Below are 22404 nucleotides of genomic sequence, written 5' to 3'. Positions count from 1 at the left end.
ATTTGCAATTAATTCGTTTCATTTGCGCCGAACAAAATCCATTTTATAAGCTTGGAAGCAATGAGTAATTCGATTTTCGAAATACGATAATAATTATGAGAACTTAACATGTGGCGACACCGCCGACATCCGCGATTTTAAGACCATTTCATTCACTCAGTGGGTTTTCTGTACTTAGCTCAAGTTTGCGTTTCAAATTTGACCTCCGATTTTTGAGAATCCCACAATGGGATATCTAATGGTTCATTTGGTCACCGTATTCTTTCCCTGGAAAAAAATTCCCACGAATAAATTAAAGACTAAATAAAAGAAAGTAGTTTTTGTGTTCTAATACTCAATTGACACTTCCGTGATGGCTGTTTTAGGCGGCGTTTAGCAAATCAGTAGTTCACTGGTCCGAGACACAACACAGAAGAAAATAATTTAAAAAACAATTCTTCTGCGTTTGCACGCAACTTTCGAACTCACTCCAGATTACCATATCATATATATATATAAATCGCAAAATATTAAAACCTTGAAAGATATTTCTTTCTTAGGGTCATTCCATTGAAGTTTGCCATTTAAAAATTAAATTAAATGAAACGAAAAAAGTTCAGACTCTACAATGAAAAGGTTAAGCACCGAAAAACACTCATTAATAAGCGAATAATGTTGTAAAACACTAGGTTGTACTCAAAGCAAAACTAAAACAAAACCGGGACGTCTCGTTTGTCTAGGTTAATTAATCCTCCAAGCAGTTTGACCTTTAAGGCTATCAGTAAATTGAAAAATTAAATTTTCGGGCCTTTGATTTTTTCACCGCGCAACACAATATAAAAATAAAATTATAATGTAGAGTATTTTCAAACCCAGAGAGTGGCAAATTGATTTTCGCGAAACAACGCGAATTCAATACAAAGATTTATTTCATCCTATTTAATTTGCGCGACATCGTTTGCCTTTTAAAGCTCTAGCAAATTGAAATTTATTTAATTTCTGAAGCGAAATTTGCGCTTATCCATCAGCTGTTACGAAGAAAACTGACGAATCACTTCAAAAACCCTAATGCACCTCAAACAACTGGAATTAAAACACCCGAAACGGTCGTCCCAAGTTTTCGGTTCACACTTTCCCCGCCTTTCTGAACCAGTACGCTACAATGTAGCAAATTTATTCTATCTGCGCGGAAAGCTTGTTCAACGTACAGACATCAGCAAAATGTATTTGACGTATTTCTGAAAACGACCAAAAAGGCAAATACACGATCAATTTTGCGAGAACAACGCAAGGGGAAAGTAAATAAACAGCGATCAATTCAGCGCTTAGTGAGTCGTGTTAATTGTAAATGTTTGAAATACAATGTGTGATCGTACAGCTAAAAACCACTAGAGCTTTCAGTTTTGTTCTAAATAAAATTTTACAATAACATTTGCTCCTTGTATGTGGCCTCAAGTGCAGGCCAGAATATATAAAACGTATCTGATTAAGGAATAGTTTCTAGCGCTTTGATTTTTAGCCCAAACATCCTCGAACTGGTTAGGCTGTTAAATTTCCTCTTTTTTTATGCCACGACAAAATTAGGTTAAGCATGACGTTTATTTTTCCCGCAAACGGCAAAAATTCAACTTCTGCCGTCTGCAGTTTGGCGTTCGTACGCGGAAATGAGTAGTTTGTGTTTGTTGCGAATGTGGGATTTTTCCCTTATTTTTATGGAATTCCATAAAAAGGTAACAAAATGAAAGGCAAGCTCGCGTTTGCCGTTTGCCGTATAGTCCGTCTGAAACAAGTGTCTGATTTTCTTAAGCGCTTGAGTTTCTTTTTTATCCGAGGTAAAAAAAAAAGAGAAACGTAGCAAAATGAAAATGAAAGTTGATTAAAAAAATCTCCCAGAAATATTTCAATCATTAGCTCCTTTACAAAATCGAGTCACTTGGTTAACGAATAAATCATTATAATTCGAAAAATCTAAAATACGTTATAAAAGAGTTATTTCTTTTGTGTAGATGATTAATGATTGTGAATAACAAAAGAAGAAGGAAAATTTGATCTTAAAAACTTGCTCAAAATTACCGTTGCTACTGTTTTGGATCAAATGAAACCGAATATTTAATAAACCAAATTGGTGTACAAATTTTCTAATTAACTTTAAGTTTAATACTTTGTTTGTTAAAAGCCGCTTTAGACTGATTAAGCTTGTTCGAAAGGGCAGCACCAAAAAATGTTGCTTCCATTTGCCTCACTAAAGGGTCCTTACAAGAAATAGTGACAATGTTATTTACCGCGTAGTTTTATTTCAAGTACTTGGCCGGAACGACCATTAACTTATTACATACAGAGTTTTAACTCGATTTTGATAATTTTACAACCTGATTATAATATTTAACAATGATACTCCTGATAGCTATCTAATGTTTGTTACTTTTTATCAGAGCGACAAAACGTATCTGAATCAAAATTAAGATAATTACCGTCTATACAGAAGATTATCTGATTTTTCGCCAAGATAAGGCGTCCACGACAGAGCTCGGGGTTCTTTTCTACGTTCTACCAATTCGATTCGACAGCAACATAATCCAATTTTATTACCTTGTCTTTATAAAGACACTTGTTGAGAGGTCTTACATGTTAATCTTAAAATTTACCAGCCAAAAATAGCAGAGATAGGAATACTGACTGGGAGCTTTTTCTTAGTAAAAGTACGGAGGCGTGAGATCGTTCCTGTTTTTTCTGACGTGTTTTGGCCCACGACTACAAATTAGGTTGTTGAGTTGAGTTAACATTTGTTTAGTTATTCTGTCACCAAACAAAGCGTTGTGACATTTGCCTCTGTTGCGTTTTTGGCAGAAACGAGAAACATTATATTTTTATTAATCAATATTTGGCAGTGACTCATCATTTCTCTATTAATAAACTGAGATGTATTCTTTAGAGATGACATACGCAAAATGCGCATCGACTGAACTACTATTTACACTTATAGTATACACGAAACACGCCAACACGATCAGTCACTGATCATGACAAAGAGTTCATTTGTCTATGTCACTGATGCTGTTCAACGTGTCAAACTAAGAATCGTTGGACACAATCTCTAATGATCTTCATTATCTTAAATCACAAATTCTGTGAAGTGAAAAGCACTTCGTGTTCTTTAGCCCTTCGTCGAAGTGCAGCGATGCTTGATGTTCTTATCTTCTCAAAATAATCGAATTCTCTCGGGCTGTGTTCTTTCTCGGCATAAACATGGCCATATCCCTTAAATCGCCCACACTGCGTTGGGTACTCCTCTTTGACTGACTTTCGCGCTGCAGTCCCCTGGCTATATTCGTCTTCCGATTTCTCTTCATCGCCTGTTTCTTGTCCTTCCAAATCCACACCGTTGCCTTTTTCCTTTTTAATTTCCACATCGCCGCTAAGTTCTCGGTCTTCTCCGCTGGCTTCCTTTTTCTCCGGATTCTCTTCTGTTTCCTCGTTATTGTCTGAATCTTTCTCCGCGTCTTCACCATCTTTCGCTTTCTCTCTCTTCCGCCATTTTGCTCGTCGGTTTTGAAACCATACCTGAGAAAATGCATCAAAGGATATTTTTAAAAAAACTACTTTAAAAGCATTGTGTTCTCACAGCATGTGGCACCATACAATAACCATTATTATATTTACAACCATCAATACAAAAAACGACTGGTTTTTTTGCATGTTTTAAAATTATTTCATTTCAAATTTTTAACAATGTTCTTTTCAAAATCTTTATCCATTTTAAGCTGGTATTGTTTGGGAGCGAAAAAAATTGTTGACCTCTCATGTAATAAATGTTTTGATATACCAAGTGAAGTCAAAATCAACGCATTTATCAAAACGCTTTCATGTGCCAAGGTGGGATAAATAAAATATTAGGAAGCAATTATTCTTTTCTTGCTTGTAAATGCTCGCTGTGGAATTAAACAATAGACGGCGATACTTGAATTATCAGCAGAACAAGAGAATTTGCATTTTAAGTCATCTGTTGTCAAGTTTGGTTTAGATATCATTTACCTATTCCTGTTTTTAGATGTAACTGTTTTCTTAATGGTAATTCCGGATAATGAAAAGCGACGAAAGGTGTTGAGTTTTAACCCAAACATTTCTACTCGCGCTTTTGAAGTCAGAAAATCAAATCAAAAACCACATTGCGTCGGGATGGGAGAGTAACATTTGGTACTTTTATGTCAATTCCTTTGATTAAAAATTTCCAATTAAAAGAAAATAAAAGAAACTGAATACAGCATGGCACGCTTTGAATTTTGAAACAGCGAAGAAAAGAACTAAGTGTGGCGATAGATATTCAGTCAAAACAATGACTCTCATTACAAACAAAGATCGCATCCTCGATGGGGGGAAAATAATTGCTTCTTTCTTTTAAAAACCGTCGCTCGTGCCAACCATTAATAAAAAGCGAACTGAGTGATCGCGGCTAATAACACTGATTATGATGCTCATATGGTGTTTTGATGTTTATAAAATTCGTGTTACATTTATTTCTTTTTTCAAGTTACACAGAAGCTTCCGAGAGAAACGAAAAGACAATGCGTGCGGAGTTCAATCGAATTAGCCAGGGTTTTCCGTTTTGCTTTGGCTAGCGGGTTTCATTGGCTAGTTTTAGTCCTCCCACCTGTCATGATTTATGTAAGCGAAAAAGGAATTAACGGATAACGTGTCTAAATAACAAGACAACAGGTTAACACAGTAATACAGATCGTAAATGACACGACGTCAAAATTATGAAACAACTGTGTGGTTTTTCCTTTAACCTTTCGACCGGAAAAATACGTTTTTGTTTCTTGTATTAATTTGCTTACCATCAAAGGTTTTTCAGTCTAAATCGACCAAGAAAGTTTCATAAAAGAGGATGTTTTTATTGAATGATTCTCACAGCTAGTTGCGTTTTTTTTTTCTTTCTCTGATCTCGATTTAGCTTTGAAATCACCGTCTCGCAAGCGAGGTTTTAGGATGTTTTGGAATATCGCTAAGACAAACAGTAACAGTTTGAATAAATGTTTTATTTTGGGGTGTGGAACTCAGCTGTTTAACTTAGGAGGTAAAGCTGTGATGTACAGTAAAGCAGAGAAATAACTTGTAAACAGGAATTGACAAATACAACTGTATCCGCTCTAAATTCGATTTTTAAGTCCTAAAACAAATTGTCTAGTAACAAATAAAAAGGAAAAGCACTAGCCTGAAAAGAAACTGCTTTTATGTGCCTGTCCTAGTCCTGGATCCGGTTAAGACTGATCCGGACTCCAGGCTTTAAGAAAGATCTTGCCCGAAGCAACAGATTTTCATTTTCATAACAAACTTCGAAGTGCACCGGAGGGATGCGTTTTGTATTAAAAAAAAAGTGGTACAGACGAAATAGCAAAACAAAAAAATTAAATTCTGTGGTTTCTATTTGCAGACAACGAAGAAACATAAATTGTACCTGGACTCTGGCTTCCGTGAGGTCTAGTCTCAGCGCTAGAGCCTCGCGCATGAAAACATCGGGGTAGTGCGTGGTCTCAAACGCTCTTTCCAACTGCTCCAATTGCCACGGGCTGAAATTCGTCCTTACTCTCATCCTACGGGGCTTGTGAGGACGTAGATGATCTAAGAATCTCTGGCCTGTGGGAAGAATGAAATTAAAAATGCCCTCATTAATACTTGTAACTCTTCTTTTAATCAGCGCGCTTCTTTATTTTAGGGTGTGACTAATGAAAAGCTCGAAACGTGTCGCAGGGTGTTCTTTTTTATTCTGATTTGCAACATTAGAGTGGAAAACTTCACTGAAAATTAGAGTATTGCCCTTACGTTAACTTTTTCCTGTTATCGTCTTGACATGTTCAGGAAAATTATTCATTGTTTCTTTTCAGCCAACGGCAGCAAAGTTATTCTTGTAAAGTGTAAAGATGATGATAACGGCTAAAAAATATTTCGATGCGTTTTTGCTTTGTCTCTCGCTTACGTCTAGGAAGTCCAATTTATCGCTTAAAACACGGTGTCTTTTACGTAATAGCGTTTATTAAAAAAAAATTAATGTCCCACATTTTAAATTCATACGTGATGCGCATAATTAACAAATTTATTTTTACGAACACTCTGAATTCTTTTCACAACTAAAACGCTTGTTTAAGCGACGACACTAATTTCTTAATTTTTCTACTCAAAATCGTTTCCTCGGGAACGTAACAACAGAACTTGTCCGTCGCTTGTTTGTAACATTTGGAAAAGCAATATTGCGATCATTCTTTGCTTCTGTTTTGATTTAGCTATTATTCTGCTTGGGAAATATTTCCCTTGTGTCTTCGTTACCAAGAGGCGGCATAAAACGGAATGAAAATCTTGATAACAAAGCCGAACGTTAATTTGTTACAGTTATCTCTTGGTTTATCCTCAAATCTCGGTTATCGCAAAAGATAATCCGGTGAAAAATCACCGTGTTTAGTTTCTACACTCTCTTTTTATCTAATCATAAGTTCATCTAGAATTTGACATCGTTTTATCGGCCCCCAAAATGTCGAGAACAAATTAGTTAATGCGATTTTTCGCGGCACGAACAATTACTTAATGTTGCGAGACAGATCAAAGACAAAACTGAATCACCAAACAAACTCTAAGCTTGAAATTCGTTCACGCAATTTAAAAGTGATTATTTTGCGATCGAAAATTAAAATTTGTTCTTACCTTGAAAAGCCGCGAGTTGGAGCTGGGGATCCACGTAAGAACTTGGGTGATACACGCAGGGAACTTCGTACGGGCGACTGGCGAAGGAGTGGTGATACGGCTGAAGGTAGCTTGGAACACTGCAGCAAGCATCCGCGGCGTACGGCAAACTGCTGGCGCTGGAGATGTTCTGGCCACGGGGAGACACCATCGCGTAGAACGGCGACTGAAAAAATGTACGATGAGGATGCCCTTGTAAGTTACTTTCCATGATTAAAGGTAAAATGACCGGTTAAGATTATTTTAGTGACGCGATCAAGTTTGCTAAAACGGTGATGCTCGATGTTGATGTGACGAGGCGCGCGGCCAAATGGCTGACTACAAATATCGAATTATGTCGATATTTAAAGCCTGCCTATTATTTTTTGCTAATGGAATTATACAATGAATTCTGAAGTGTATTCTTTGCTCATCCTGAAGTTTGCAAATCAAATAACTATTCAATCAACTGGTCATAATATAATACAAAGGCCTCTAAGAGTGGCTGTTTTTCGCTTGCTGGCTTGTGATTGGCTGGCTGTGCCGGACCGACACCAAATTGGGTTCGGGCGTTAAAGGCTCGGGACTGGAAAATTATTTGCCTAATTAGCGAAAGGAACATTGAATTAAACCGTGTAATAACGCACAACTGGTTAGCGAGGGAAATGTTCCCAAGGATGTACCCGTGAAGGATAGCTTGACGTGAACCAGTTAGTAAGGCCTAGCTGTCATCGCTTCAATGTGGATTCGACTCGGTTGCCATTTTAGCGCAAACACTCCATGTTGCTATTTGAATTGTGGGAGGTACGAAAATTTCACCTGCTCATCGTATGCACAGCTGGTATCTAGCTTAGAGCTAATAGGATCACAAGTGATAGTTTAATGAATTATTCCCCATGTAATAAGGAGACTTAAAATTAGGGGGCGCAAAATACGCGTCAATTGCTCCTTTCGAGCCTCTCGACGAATGAGCAATTTCTCGTCGCCTGAACAAAGCGGCTTCGACCAAATGGTCACACTTTTCGAGAAGCCATCCTAAACGGGGACAAAAACAAAAAGCGAAATTTGGAATACTGTGAATGAAGAGTCCGCGTTCGATATCGGCTTGTTGTCAACTTGTCATGTTCAGTCAAGTGCGTTTGCCTTGTTCAAAGAAAAGAACAACAGCATGAGTAATGATTAATTAATTTGACGAGCTAGCTGCATCGAAAAAATAATTGAAATAAATTCATCATTTAAAGAGATCACACACCTCGGCACCATCGAAGGTAAATTAAAATTCGAATGAGTGATTAGCAACTAAATAGCCATATAAAAATAACACTTTCGGTAGATTTTTTATTCGTCTAAAGTATCGTTTCCTTTTCGTTTGCAATTTAATATTTATCCTTTTTTCTCCCTGACTAATTCCAGACAGCACGTTTAAAAGAATTGCGTTGTTCTATTTATATTTGGTCTCTCCAGCAGGTAAATTTCTTTAGATTTTAATTAAACGTCTCACCCGAATATCCCCGACAACTGTCATAAATACAGAGGCAGCCTTATCGAAGGCTGGTATATTCTGATCTTTTATCGACACTGACTGGCCACAGACGACAAAAAGACAGATAATTGTTAAATTGACCGAGCTGTAAACATTGTATCAGATTAAAAACGGCAGATGGCCAAAAACGTTTTTTAACAACAAAAAATTACCCCGGGAATGGTGTTCTTTGCTATTTTCTTCTGCATTTTTTTCAAAAACCGTTTTTTTTTTAGCATTCAGCTTGAGATTACAGCAAAACAAGACTGACATTTTTTGTTTTGATGTTACAAATACATTGTGAAGCCTGTGGAAGGGAAATAAATAAACTGACGGATTTCGCTTAGCTAAGCATGATAAGAGATCGGAAACCGACCAAGAGAATCAAACGATCGGAATATATCAAAAACAATGAAGGTCAAATTCTTCAACAATAATCTGATCAAACAATACGAGGAAACTTGAAACTTGCCTTTGGATCATTTAGACTTTTCAGAGTTGTTTTTCAAGAAAAATATTAAAAAGGATTTAAGACACATCTTCTTCAGCTGAGTAAGCTAGCATTCAAATTGATGGGCATTAACCAAATATTCCACTCTCATTGTCCCGATCAGCGCTGATCACGTGACCAAACGTGTAAATTGCTTTTACAAAATTGCTTTTAAACACACTTCACTGGGTGACAGAAACGATAAGGCTTGAAAAAAGTGATAACGAGGGTATTACGCATAGAGAGCGCGAAACAAACTGGCGAACAACCCGCATATCTTAATTAAGCAAATTCTTCTAGTTGTTGAGCCGGAATGAACATAAGTCATGAGTCAGTCACCTTCTTCAGAAATCTGACCTTGTTCCTAAGTCCACACCGTAAACAAGAATTTGATATTTTCATAGCTTTTCTTGAATTTGTACACTTCTAGCGAAGTTTTTATTTTTCTATTTTTATTTTCATTATCTCGTGGCGTACCTGTAAACTAGCTTTTAAGCTATGACGCCAGTATGAGCGTTCTGACCACGTTAAATCATGATAAAGTTTATCTTATCTTATCTAATCTTTTATCACCCTTCTCAGTTTATCCCGTTTTTGTTTTGCCTTTGGCAGAGTAAGGATACACCTGTCTCACACTGCAAATGAAACCCAATCGGGTTCAGTTTTCTTTTTTGATCGAGTTACAGTGCTTCGTGTATCAATGGGCCCGAAGAAAGGTTTATTCCTATAATAAGGTAATTGCGATTTGAAATTGCTTTACTCTACGGTTTTTTTATCAACAACTACTAAGTTGGATAAATGTTGAGTTAAGATCACATTTAAACGGTCATAATCTCCTAGGACGCAAACGAATAGCGAAACTACTTTAGCGACAGCTGAACGAAAATCATTTTTCTTTATGGATAGGGATAATTACGTGTTAACTCAGTGTTATTGTAAATTGTATCGACGTTAATGACCTTTGAAAGAAAAGTGGCCAAATAAAATGGCTTTTTAAAAGAAATTAAAACTCCGTTTCGTTAGGTTTACGTTTGAAGCAAATAAAAATCACTCTTAAACTGATACATGCATTATCGGTAATCAGCCGTGAGCTGGTTTTAGAAGCTGTGATGTAGTTTCGGCTTTCATTTTAAAAAATGAAGACTCTTTGCGTTGTAATGTACCATCCCTTTCTCAGTCAAAAGAAGATTTTGAGCAATTCAACACACCTATTATTTTTTGGAATGCGAACGAAAACAAGCCAGTGTTATTCATTGGCCCCACAATTTTCGCGTGATCCTATTTAAGCCGTAGAAAAATTGTTTCTTCGGTATTAAAATTTTGCACTTAACTTGCCACAACACTTTTGCGCCTAAAACAAATCTTCCGTTCGATACAGTTTCGTTGATATTGTAAGCTCCGACCTAATTATTCAATGTGATACGACGTATCTAGACTTAACGGTTAATACCTTCTTAGTTTATTTACCAGTAGATATCGCAGGCACTGATGGACGACTGGAAACCGAAGCAACGAAGCCCGAGCTTCGTTATTACGAATTAATCTGCTTTCTTTTTCACGCCTGCGGCCACAATCTAAGTCTCTGCTTCCTATTCGCTTCATCCATCTCTTAGTTACAGAATAAGTAGCTACTTAATGACCTTAATAAGATATGTTTGCAACCCGCTGCCCTTTGTAATTTTCGGTCAAATAAAAGGAGCTAAACCACCGTGCAGGTAGAAAAACAATCCATTAATCCTTGTTTTCAACGCGCATTTTTGTTTTTGTATTTTGTCTTTATACTTTCGATTTGCATTATCCTATCATGCAAAGTTAGCCTTTTCTATTGCGTCTAGATTCTACCCTTAAATGATAATAATATTGACTGACTCTGTAAACCTTACGTGATGCTGGGATGATCAACAACGCTAGCGTACTAACCGATTTTTTTTAGCAGAATAGCAACACAACTACCGGTACATATTAAATGTCATCTATACAACTCTGCTTTCACTCCGCATGCATTTTACTGAAGCCAAGGCGTGGGTGTTAAAAACGTGCTCGCTTCCATTATAAAACAAGCTCAATAAGAAAACAAACCAAAGTGCCAAATAATGATTTCTTTTGTAGTTATAATTTTCATCACCGTTTCTGTTCATATGAAAATCATTTGATTTTAAACAAGTGGAATTTTAAAATCTGCTCTTCACTGTCAATGCATACCTTACCAACACTTCGGCATCCCGGCACAACAAAAAAACAAGAAACAAAGTTTAATTAATTTTGTGTGGTCCACGCGACCGACCCGGTGGATTTAGTACAAAACAACATTGCTGAAAGACTATCAAAGTATCGTGTTGAAGGCGAGAACTTGTTTTATCTGTATCAAAATGGGCAACGTGCTTTAAAACATTTGCATCATAAAAAAAAAAAACTTTTTTCGGCACGGGCCTTCATCTGCATAGCTTACACTTAACAGGGTTTTTCTTCTCAGAATAGAGCTGGATGGTTAAAGCGAGGAAATGAGGCCAAATGAATGCTTGCATTCGCGAACTTAAACCATGTCTATCAAGTCTATCAATATACTGAACTTTAATAAATTAATAATAGAGCGGAGATGCAAGAATCACATTGGGTATCCAATGCTTCTGATGAGCGAATGATTTCCGTGAAAATCATTTTTTATAACGGTATAACATTTTTTTTGGTCTGGGCACAACCGTACCAAAACGCTGAATAAAATAAATCAACTTTGTTCGACAAGGGTAACACATAATAGCCTTACGACGACTTAAAAACCCTGTGGCCCTCCTTTAAATTTTTGTGGACGCTGGAATAATAATAATTTTAGTGCCCGCTAGTTGTATTAACTTTTGTTTAAACTAGTATACTAGGTTTGGGTAAATTCGAATCACGCAGCAGGACCTTATAGATCGTTTAGGCAAACGAAAAGGCGAAGATATTTACAAGGAGTCAAAAACTGCAATTCGGCTGAGTAAACTGTCAAGCAAATGTTCCGGCTCTTGTCTCGGAAATTATAACTTTGTGTCATAGAAAACTTAAAAAAAAAAATGGTCCATTTTTATTAACAATCTCTATTTTAAGCATTAAACTGTTTAAAAGCGAGTTTGGCTGCGGATGGCTCAGATGGAAATGGATTGCAATTTGAAAACGTTAGCCAAAGTTTCAAAGTTGTTTCCGCGCACCTTCAAAAAAAATCAATATTTATAGCCGAAGTTTGATTTCTATCTCCAAATAAAGGTTATATCTTCCGTTTAATGCTCAAAGACAATGTTTTTCATGGGTAAAGTTGCCTACCACTTATTTCAGAACAGTTTAGACCAAAAAACTGCGAAATCCCTGTGACATAGTCCCTTTAAACTACCTAGTTATGTTGAGCTGAGAGAAACTCGATCTCCAACAGGGTGATACGAACATATATATTTGGGCTGTTCAAAAATCTTTTAAAATCCCTGACATAGCCCCGTAAAGCTGTGCAGTCGAGCTAGGCAACGAGAAAGGCGTTCAAATTAGCACAGAGGAGGTAGCCGCAGGGTGTTCATAGCCAAACAGCAGGGAGCCTGACACCATCTATACTGGTGGCATATTCAAAGAGACGGCTTTTTAAACAAATTAAATGCGGAGTAGTTATCTCTTCTACCTGTTCCGCATGCAGAGGGAAAGAAGAATAGAGGGGAGCCACTAGGTCTGAGGTTGTGGATTTTTTTTCTGTTATATAAACTGGAAGGAATGTTTTTTTTTCGATTCAGGATTGATTGTAAAAGTTCCACACAGGTATATAAAATCCTGTCATATCTAAAACCATCTGAATTTAAAGATAAAGAGCGTTATAACTTTGACTTCACTGCTTGGAAGGATTTTATACTTGATACACGCATGGCTGTTCATGCTAAGAAAACTCAGTCAACTGAAAGACAGAGAGGGAGCTTTCAAAATGAAAAAGAAAATAGCCCGCATATACTTGAACTTATGGGCAGTGGCTAGGCTTGACTTTAACGTGTCTTGTTCCAAGAGAGTGACTTAACAATGATCAAACTGGTTAAATCAGGTTAAAACTATTATTTTCCTGCTCTGGGCTGCTTTTAATGAGGGCTGACGCACGGATCTACATTTTTTTATTCACGACTTTGATAGCGTTTCAGTAAGAAGACAATCTTTAAAATTTCAACTTGCCTCTTGCAGCTAATCAAAAAACATTTCTTTAAAATAAACAAAATAAGCATTTGAAACAATGTTGCGTATCTATATTTCACTTCACTCTGATCTTTGATGTACTTCTGACCGAGCAGAACCGAGCCGAAGCGGGTAATATACCAAACGTGAATGCTTCAGCGTTGAAAATTCATTGTTGTAAATTTTGCTTGTGGTCTTATTCTGTGTATAGTATTTTTACGTCTCCATACTGCCAAAAGTTCAATTAAACCGGTGTCCTAACTCATAAACTGAGCAAAAGCCATCGAAAGGTGGAAAAATGAAAAAAATGAATGCACTGAAGTTTGACATGGTGCGGCCGTATCAGAAAACAAAATGAGAAGCTAGAAAGATTAGATACATTTTGTCACAAAACAAAGGCTAATTAAAGAATTGAAAGCCAGTTTTATAAATTTATAGTTCTTAAAGGTAAGAAGTGTTATGAAATCTTAACTAAAGTATTCTGTATTTTATTGCTCACGGAAACTATTTTACCTGCCAGTGGCTCGCACGCATCATAAATTACCTGCATTTCGTTACTGACATGTGGTCGGATTTTTCTATGGTATGAATTTGGCTATACAGGTTCGTGATATTTTCATGGTATGAAGGTAAAACGTTGTTTATTTTATGTTGGAGCGTGCGGACATTTCCCACGGGAAGCTCATTTTGACGGGTTTAATTCGTACCTGTTATCAATAGAAAGTACGTCACCACTCAGTTATCGACAAACGTGTATACTTACTGGTGGTCTATACGAATATATATCCACCAGTTATGTAGACCGACCAGTGAGTCCATACCGGCTGTATCTAATGGTTTGAATTGATTCAAACGGTTAAATGTATTCCTTTTGATTTATGCCTAAGACACTGTGAAACACATTTAATGATAGTTATCGTTTGCTGCTCAATTTAAATTAAATCACCTCGGTTTGAACAGTTTGCTGACAAACATTTTGTTATTTACCGCAGAGAACCTTTTGAAAAGACTTCGTGATAAAGTGAATGAAATCGAGCATTCATGTGGGCCAGCTTTTCATTAAATCATTTTATTTTTTAAGCAAGATAAAACGCCCGAGATCAGCATCTAGTTCCTAATTTTTGTTTCAGCTCTCGTTATTTTTAAAGATTTCTTTTGCCATAGGTGCATTGAATACGGAATAAAATATTGATAGGTATTACCGTGTTATGGTGTCATTTTGTCTGTCTACTCTGCAGGTTGTCGTGCCATTCTCTTAAGTCAGAGAAAGTGCTTTTAGAGTACCAGCAATACAGAAAGAAAGAAAAAATAAGAACAACCCTTTAAATTATTCTCAAGTTGGTATTATACTGCATTTCCGTTTTTTCAATTCCCCGGCTCAATTCATGCAGCGACTTCGTTTTTACATACATGTTCTGAAAATGTCTTCATCAATCAATGCACAACAATGTGATTTTAAAATTACTGATTAAACTACTGGCGTGGTGAATTATAAAGGTGCATTTTAAAGGTGCATTTCATGAAATCACGACCGCGATGGCTCAGTGAAGTTGCTTGAATGTTAGATGATCGTTTGATTCGCCTACGGAATGCACACTAAATCTCTATAAGAGTCATCTCTCGTTCTCTAAAGAGTGCTAGCGATTAAAGTAGGCCAGTATGGCTATGCCAAATATCTTTTTGGTGGGGCTTTCTAATTTTCACAAGTTTCCTTGTGATCGAGCGAGTGCGAGCAGAATGACATGCCTACCAGGCCGTTTAGAAGTAGTTGGCCTTTAGTATTCTCTCGGATGGCATTTAAAAGATCATTTGTAATGTTAACACCACCTAGGTCATCTCGGATATTTTTGAATAAAAAATAAATGCATCTAAGTCGTTCATTGAGGTCGACGGTGAAACTCCTTATGAAACTGACTGGTAAGGCAAAAGTCATTTGATTCGAACAGCTTTTAACCTGCGCTCATTGAAGAGTTATAAGTTAACGTAAGGGAGGGCTTGGTTTGCCTGAATCCAGGGACTTTTCATGGAGAGCCACTGGAGCTGTAAAATATGAAACAATCTTTACGGCAGCCCCACTCGAAAAAGAAAACTTAAACCATTTGTCGCCAAGGCTACTTGATTTAACTAAAATACTCATTTGCTTAATCGTGACAACAGATATCGTGCAGTGTTGAAGACGACAGTAAAGGTCGCTACGCTGTTCTAACTTTGAACACAAATTCTCAATGCCGAAAAATACCCGTTACTCTCATACCCTATCAATTTACAAGATTGTTAAGCAAGTCGATTTGAACTCCTTTCTAGAATCTTAGCTTTTGACTAAAGCAGTTTCATTACTGATCTAGATAACAAGGTGTGTGTTGTATCAAAAACTCGAGACGATTTACGAACTGACTGTAACGGAGAGCGATCTTTTAAAACGAGAAAAATTTGGAACAACAAAATTGAACCGCAAAGAAAGAAAAACGCTGAATGCGGCTACCAATTATAAAAGAAGCCAAAATAAAGTAAAATACCTGTAAATCTAGCTATTAACGCGCTCCCTTTACAAGGACAGAAACAAAAGAATAAGAAACAACAAAATGATAATCGCTTAGAATTATTCTAGTTAAACCCTCTAGCCATCTTCTAAAAGATTGTTAACTACTGATAAATAGGCTGCACATTACCTGGTAAAGATTTTGCCTGTTTCGGTTGAAATATTGCTCCATGACTTAGAAGATTTCACACGAGTGAGAAACTACACGAAAAATACGGGAATGTTTTCCTCGGGTAATAAATGCCGTATTACCTTTAATTGCAATGGAGTACCGAGTATAATAACACGCATGTTTGTACATCTGTCGTAAAGACGGGCCGCTCAAAGACAAAGCCAAATTTGTCGGTCTCTCTTAGCATGGACTTTAAATAAGGATCCTTTTAAATGAGCATTCGGTTAAAAGCATTACAATGTACACGGTTTATTATAAGCTTGTGATACAGCGAATATAACTGCAACGTTAGTTATGGCTTGGTCATTATGAAAATTATAAGCAAAAGACAGCAGAATGCTATAATATAATTGAAAAATCATACTATTTAAATAAACTTCGGAACTAACGAAAAACATCAAAATGTTTTACTAATGAAGAAAAAGTGTTGTAATAAGTCAGAACTGCAGCTGAGAAGATCGCTGGCTGCAGTTTATTTATTTATTAATTGGCTTTAAATCCGTTTTAAGTGGTACACAAGCACAATAAATTCAAATGCAAACACTAATAATCGTAGAGCGGTCAAATCAGTGGGCTTTCGAGGATCCTGGTTAAACTTAAGGCGTTGGTGAAAATTGATTTAGTCAAAATCTGAAAAAGACAGTCGTTCAAAATTGAATGGCAAAAAGTTTGATTTGCAAAAGGGAAAAGTAGAATATAGCGTAATACCAGTAAAAATAGCTATTTATTCGACAAAAACGTGACATAACCATGTTTTCATTTGGTAAAAAGTGGGACGGCTGTATTAATTGGCGTTTTAAAATTTAAATGATCGAAAATATGTTTCAGCGCATGATTTTCAAAATACAGTGATACAAAGATCAGTTATACAGTACAACTTGTTTTTGATTTAAAGTAGCTCATCTCAAAATGTTTTATTTGAAAGATGAGCGCGTTTAAAAATTTCCTGAACAGAGAACATAACATAACACAATTTTCGTTTGATAAATGTCAGAAATTTTATGGTAACAAAACATTGAGGGTTTGATTTGTAAGGAAAAAATAATATATGTAGTGTCACTGAGTTACAGTGCAAATTGAAAGACCATTAAATTGCAACATCAACATTCAGTCATTTGATAAATTTTAGCAACATTTTCTCCGTTTAATTACCAAAGTGCAAACATGTTAATCTCTAACCAACATCTTAATGGAACGATCAAGGGATTATGTTCAGTCATTTGATGAATTTTGGCAACATTTTCTCCGTTAAATTACCAAAGTGCAAACATGTTAATCACTAACCAACATCTTAATGGAACGACCAAGGGATAAAAGTGAAAAAAAATCGAGAAAACTAGCATTTCTGCAATTGGCAAATGATTGAGCAGGCCCTGGCTGATTACACAGGGTGTCAAGGCAATTATCGCCTGATTCATATATTTATATGAGTGTTGGATGGTCTTGTTTTATTAATTTTTCTGCCTGTAAGTTTACAGCCTTGTAAGAGTTTGAAAGGTTTAATTTTCAATAATTTCTAAACTTTACTCAGTTGCCTTGATCTGAAACAATAGGACAATTTGATTGGCTGTCGATTATCTCAGATATGCATATGTCCCTGCTAAATACCACGTTTATTACCCGAGGCTCTATTTAATAACCATGTCAGGGGTGATGCTGGAAAGCTGCGTTTGTCTTTAATTTAAAACGTTTTAAGTTGAAATTAGGTTTGTCAGGTTCTTGCTATTTCTCAAAGTGAGCAACGAGTCAATTAGTGTATGATTAGCAATATGCTTGCAAATTCAATGCGCTCGCAAATTTCAACAACTAAGAAGATCAGTGATATTCCTTTGAGTCAATTTGAGCAGAGGCCGTGAAAAGAATACAAATAAATATTATTAATTTATATTTGTCGCTGGACTAAGACTCGAGAACAAGGTATATTACAAAATCGATTGTGCCCGTTTTAGCCCTGAGATTTGTGCCCGTTTTAGCCCTGAGATTGACATTAAAATTCTCCTTATTTCTTTACGCGTTTCCAATAATTATCCTTAGAAGAATTTGATTTATCGTCAAGACTTCTTTTCTTCACCGGTTATCACTCGAAGTGAATGCTTCTTTTTATGACACATTGAGAAAAAGTTTAAATGGGATTGCTTCTGGAAAATACAAAGTTTAGCCGACTTGTTTTTCGCAAAATTCGCAAAAAAAAAAAGAAATCTTTATGCGTGCATGGCATCGAAAACGCGAAGTTCATCATTGCACTCTAACTCTCTCATCCTTGTCGTGCCCACTGGCACGTAAGGGCTTATGTGCCCTATTGACTTTTGCGTTAACATCATTTTCAGATACTTTATTTGACCATTAAGTCTCTCTTTTAAGTTTCATTTCCGAAGTGCTAACCATGTATTTCAAAATGAATCGTATTGATAACGTAAAAGATCTCAGATGTTGAGATTTGTTTTCACTCCTGGATGTAACCAAGGATTCATGTTTTTTTTGTTATTATACTCTTTCAATTAAATATATCCCAAGTTTGGCAAGCTTACATAAACTACTGCTGTAAAACCTCCAACAGATTTTATTTTACATGCCTGAAAGATCTTTGGCATGTCGTGAAAAATCCGTTTGCTATTCGTCGTGGTAGTCAATGGCGGCTTCTCCGCTCCTTGTTATCGGTCATGTTATTTGCGGTTTGCTCCGATATTTTGTCTTGTTTTTGTTGAAATAAAGTGTTGTTGTTGTAGGTACAATAATAATTAAATGTATCACCGTTTGTCTCACGATGTAGTCGCTCGGATTGTAGAGCAAGAATTTCAGTGCAACTATCGATATCATACAGTCAACGACTTCGTTAAAACTCGCCATTTCTGAAAGAGTGCACTCATGTATGTAAAACGAACAGACCTTGTGTGTCCGGCACTACAAAATCACACGAATAATAAACTAGTTAACACCCGCTTTTAAAGTTGTAATTATACCCAATGAAAGGGACGTTGAAAAAGTCTGTCTTGTGCAACATAACTGGTTGTTTTTTCGCTTATATAACTTCTGTTTTGGAAAAGCACAGCGAGTTCGAGTTCTGGCCTGTAGCACTGAAGGCGTTTAAACGGCAAAAGGAGTCTTAAAAACGAACTACGGTACCTCTTTGTTTACGCTTTCAATGTTAAACAAAAAATTCAACACGGCGTCTCTAAAATGGCGCTCTAGTGACTGACAAGTTAGAATTCATTTTTTCCACACCTATAGTCAGAAAGGAGCGCTTATTTCTAGAGTTTGTGTCCAAACCTATGTATTATTTAAAATCGTTGAACGTTATGATATTTTAAACGCTTGGGTTAAAGTCGAGATAACCTAGTGCAACAGAGAAAACAGCTCGGACGCCAACAACGAACATCTAAGTTCATAAGTGAGCCAACAGATTGTTTTTAAAACCGTGTAAGTTATTTTCTGCTACAAAACGTCAAAATGAACTACATGATATTGTGCTAAAATATTTTGTTGGACTGATCTACAAGGTAATGATTACTAAGATGAGTATCTCAATGAAAAGAAACTTTTTTAAAAACTTATTGGTTTCGTAACCTCACTCACTAGAATTTAGCCACTAGCAGCAAAGTTCTCACCTTGTGATAGAGTACAAATCAAAGTCTTAATCATACTGCTGAGATTCAAATACGACAAACTCAGATTTATACCAATTTTAGCGGGTTGTTTTTGTTGCTTAACTGCTTTGTCATTTTATTTCTATGATAAAACATCTGCCTTTGCCCAAGCAAGCTTGCTTGTCCTGATTCAGGCCAGTGGATTTAATACCCATTGTCTGAAAAGCGACTTCGTAAGAGATCATTACGATAAACATCTAATGTATATGTATCAGATTTTTCAGTATCTTTGAAACTGCAGGTCGCATGTTAAGTAGGCATGAATGACAAATTTGTAACAATCCATTTAGGTAAAAGTTTCACTCGTTTTAATATATCATCCGATAGGTGTATTAGTGAAAAAACGTTAACTGTGACAAAGTTGCAAAGTTTTCGGTGATTTTTGCTTTGTGATTGTACCCAGTTACTGTAAATCCTGCTTCACACCATAGAAGTGTGATTCAAAAACCTGTTTCCTCAGTGATTAAGATAAAAATCTAAGACGAATTGTATCAAAATGTGTTCATTTTACGTCTGTACAGATTTGAAGGATTAAGACATAAATAGCAAAGGTTCATTAAAATTTATTAGTTTGTAAAACACTGATAAAGAAAGTCTGTGTTATTGAGTTTAAACTTTTTAAACGTTGGCACTCACTTAGAAATGTTTTCAGTAGACTTTAGTCGATAAAGCAACCGTAATCAGTGTTGTGCCGTAAAAGCTTCAGTTGCATGAGGGGTTTGATTGATGGCGCTGTAGTCCACTGCTTACAATGTCAGCCTGTTCAAATACCTGAAATGGCCTATACTATGCCTAACAAGAAGGCCAGTTTCTCATACTTAATCAGCTGTTCCAAGTTTAAACACGGCTCACGAGTCATTAATACAACGCAAGAGAATATTCATATTCTCTTGTACGACGCAATTTGTACATCGAGTCCCATTGCATCATGATTAAAATAGAAAACTCCTCTTCTCAAAACAATCTTAATGAACAATCGATCTTGATTTAAAGAAAGATTGAAAAATCGCTATTTCTAAGTTGGACAAATTTTGGTTACTTTCGTATAAAAAGTCGTCGTTGAATAGCCCACACTTTGTCAATTCAGATCAACAATTTCTGAGCACCTGTGCATTATAAAAACAAACTAAGAGATAGAAAAAAGTTTCTTTAAAAGGCTCAGCCTTAAGCTAAACACGAATTATAGCTATTTACTAAACCCTTTCAGCTAAAAGCAAATCAAACAGTCACAGAGAAAAAAACAAATAAACCATAGGTTTTGCACTTATCCAACTAAAACGACTTGGGATTTTACAACACTTCGATTGAAGTTATGAAAACTTATCCATGGAAACGGTTCGAAATGAATTTTGGAAATTCTAAACACAATAAAGATCTACTTGCCTTTATTCCACGTCAAACCCGCCTAGAAAACCGTCAACCCAGTTTGTTTGTCTAAGTGCGCCTTTAAAGTGCAAACACCTTTCGCTGCGCCTAATGCGTCACGTTTTCATATTCAGTCCAGTTCTTTAACAATAAAAATTCAGATCTCATAGAATACTTCAGAAGAGCCCCAATGGTTCCTTGGAAGCTATTAAAATTTTTATTTTGCTCGGGTGATTAACATATAAAACCGCCCCACAAATAGCCTTCACCAAACTTGTTAACATGAATCAACATGGCGCTTGAAAGTACTGTCGATCGATGGGTTTACACTTAACACCGAGACAGGTGCCTGTTCAGCAGTTATAAACACTCTTGATTGATCTATTAAAAACGATATTTGAATGCTATCACGTGAAATATCTGTCTTCTAATTTGACGCCAACTCGTGTCTAAATAGAAGGATCCATTTGCAACTTACAATCGGTTTCTTTATCGAAAATTCACCGTAAGTTCTGTTTATACCTCTCGTCTTTCGAAGACCACGAATTTATTATTCCCCGCAATTGAGCAAAAGAGAAACGTTTTCCATTTTAATGACCTTGTTAAGTTGTAACAAGTAATTCTTAAGCTGCCATTTATTCAGTGTCAACAATGACTATAGAGTTTGTCGAACACGCTGCTGTTAAATTTGGCAATACCATTCTTACGATATAAGCTGAATCTAAAAAACAAAAGCTTCTCGCACCAAGGATTACGTATGATTGAGAAACATGAGACCTCTTTTAAAAAAGACTATTCAAAAATCGAAAAACGTGGTTAAATGGCATGGGTTGGCACGCGAATCAGTTCTATGTCACGCAAGCTCATGGTCAACTTTTGTCAGCTGTCCCGTTCATTAGTAGGAAAAAAGCTTTTTGAAAGGAGGACTCGGTATTTGTCGAGCCTGAGTGGCATTGTTTCATGCACAAGCCGGTTAGTTTCACTAAACTTCAAAGGAGGGAAATTTTGTACTGATCGAAAAACCTTGAACTTCCGTTCAGAAAAAGATTGTAATTTACAGCATTAAATCTTTTCGATATTCTCTCAGTTTTCCAATTTTTTTCTGAATCTATTCACTAATTTGTTGTGTTTGCTTTGAATGACATTAGAATGAATTAAAGAAAACTAAAAGGCGACTATTTTGCAATTTTTTAACCGCAAAATAAAACGTTAGCCGCCGTTTAAGCAGCTGTTTGATGAGCTATCTTAGTTGTCAGACCTACGGCGCTAGTTTAGCATATAATAACAAAAAATTCAACACCGAATAATGATTGATGTTAATGATAGACTGCTTATTTTCAACCAAAGGCGCAGTGAGTTTGTAAAAATGTGTTAACAAACAGCACTAAAACATTAAACAGTCGACTTTATTTCTATCATCTGTACCCTAACTGATACATGATTTGAAGTAAGCCCCTCGTTTCCAGTAAGCCATCCCCTCCCCGCCCCCCAAATGGTCTTACAAAGAAATAAGCCCCTTACAGTAATTAAAACTTCACCAGAATGTGCCTATCACTGGCAACATTACTGGCATTATAAATTGTAACATAACATCGTACTTAGCAACTTTTAAAGTGATTCATCAACGCTATTCTGGACGTTAACCAGCTGTAACGAGTGTACACAAGCGGATAGGGCCAATTGAACAAATGTGAAAAATTTTTCGAATTGCCGTAAGAATAAATCTTAACAAAAAAAATCTTTCAACGGTCTTAGGAAAACTTTCAGGAAAACTGATTTAACCGTCGTTCTCTCAGTGATAAAACCTTC

General features: G+C 36.3%; 1 protein-coding gene across 2 annotated transcripts in view; it reads right to left on the bottom strand.

The window, feature by feature from the left end:
* Positions 1 to 2064: 2064 nt before the first annotated feature.
* LOC144632475 (uncharacterized) overlaps positions 2065 to 22404 on the bottom strand; it is a 40665-nt gene continuing 20325 nt past the window's right edge. Inside the window, exons 1-3 of one of the 2 annotated variants that reach the window (XM_078491142.1) lie at positions 6673 to 7130; positions 5435 to 5613; positions 2065 to 3540 (exon numbers count right to left, since the gene is read on the bottom strand). In XM_078491142.1, coding sequence (XP_078347268.1) covers positions 3097 to 3540; positions 5435 to 5613; positions 6673 to 6922 — 873 coding nt within the window. In that variant the 5' untranslated portion in view covers positions 6923 to 7130 and the 3' untranslated portion in view covers positions 2065 to 3096. Of the gene's footprint in view, positions 3541 to 5434; positions 5614 to 6672; positions 7131 to 22404 lie in introns of those variants that run through there. The other variant, XM_078491143.1, reaches the window with a different exon arrangement.

This window comes from Oculina patagonica, chromosome 12 (genome assembly GCF_052425735.1).
Source record: "Oculina patagonica isolate OP01 chromosome 12, crgOcupat, whole genome shotgun sequence".
In the NCBI taxonomy this organism is placed as follows: Eukaryota; Metazoa; Cnidaria; class Anthozoa; order Scleractinia; family Oculinidae; genus Oculina; species Oculina patagonica.
This window is presented reverse-complemented; position numbering and strand designations above follow the sequence as displayed.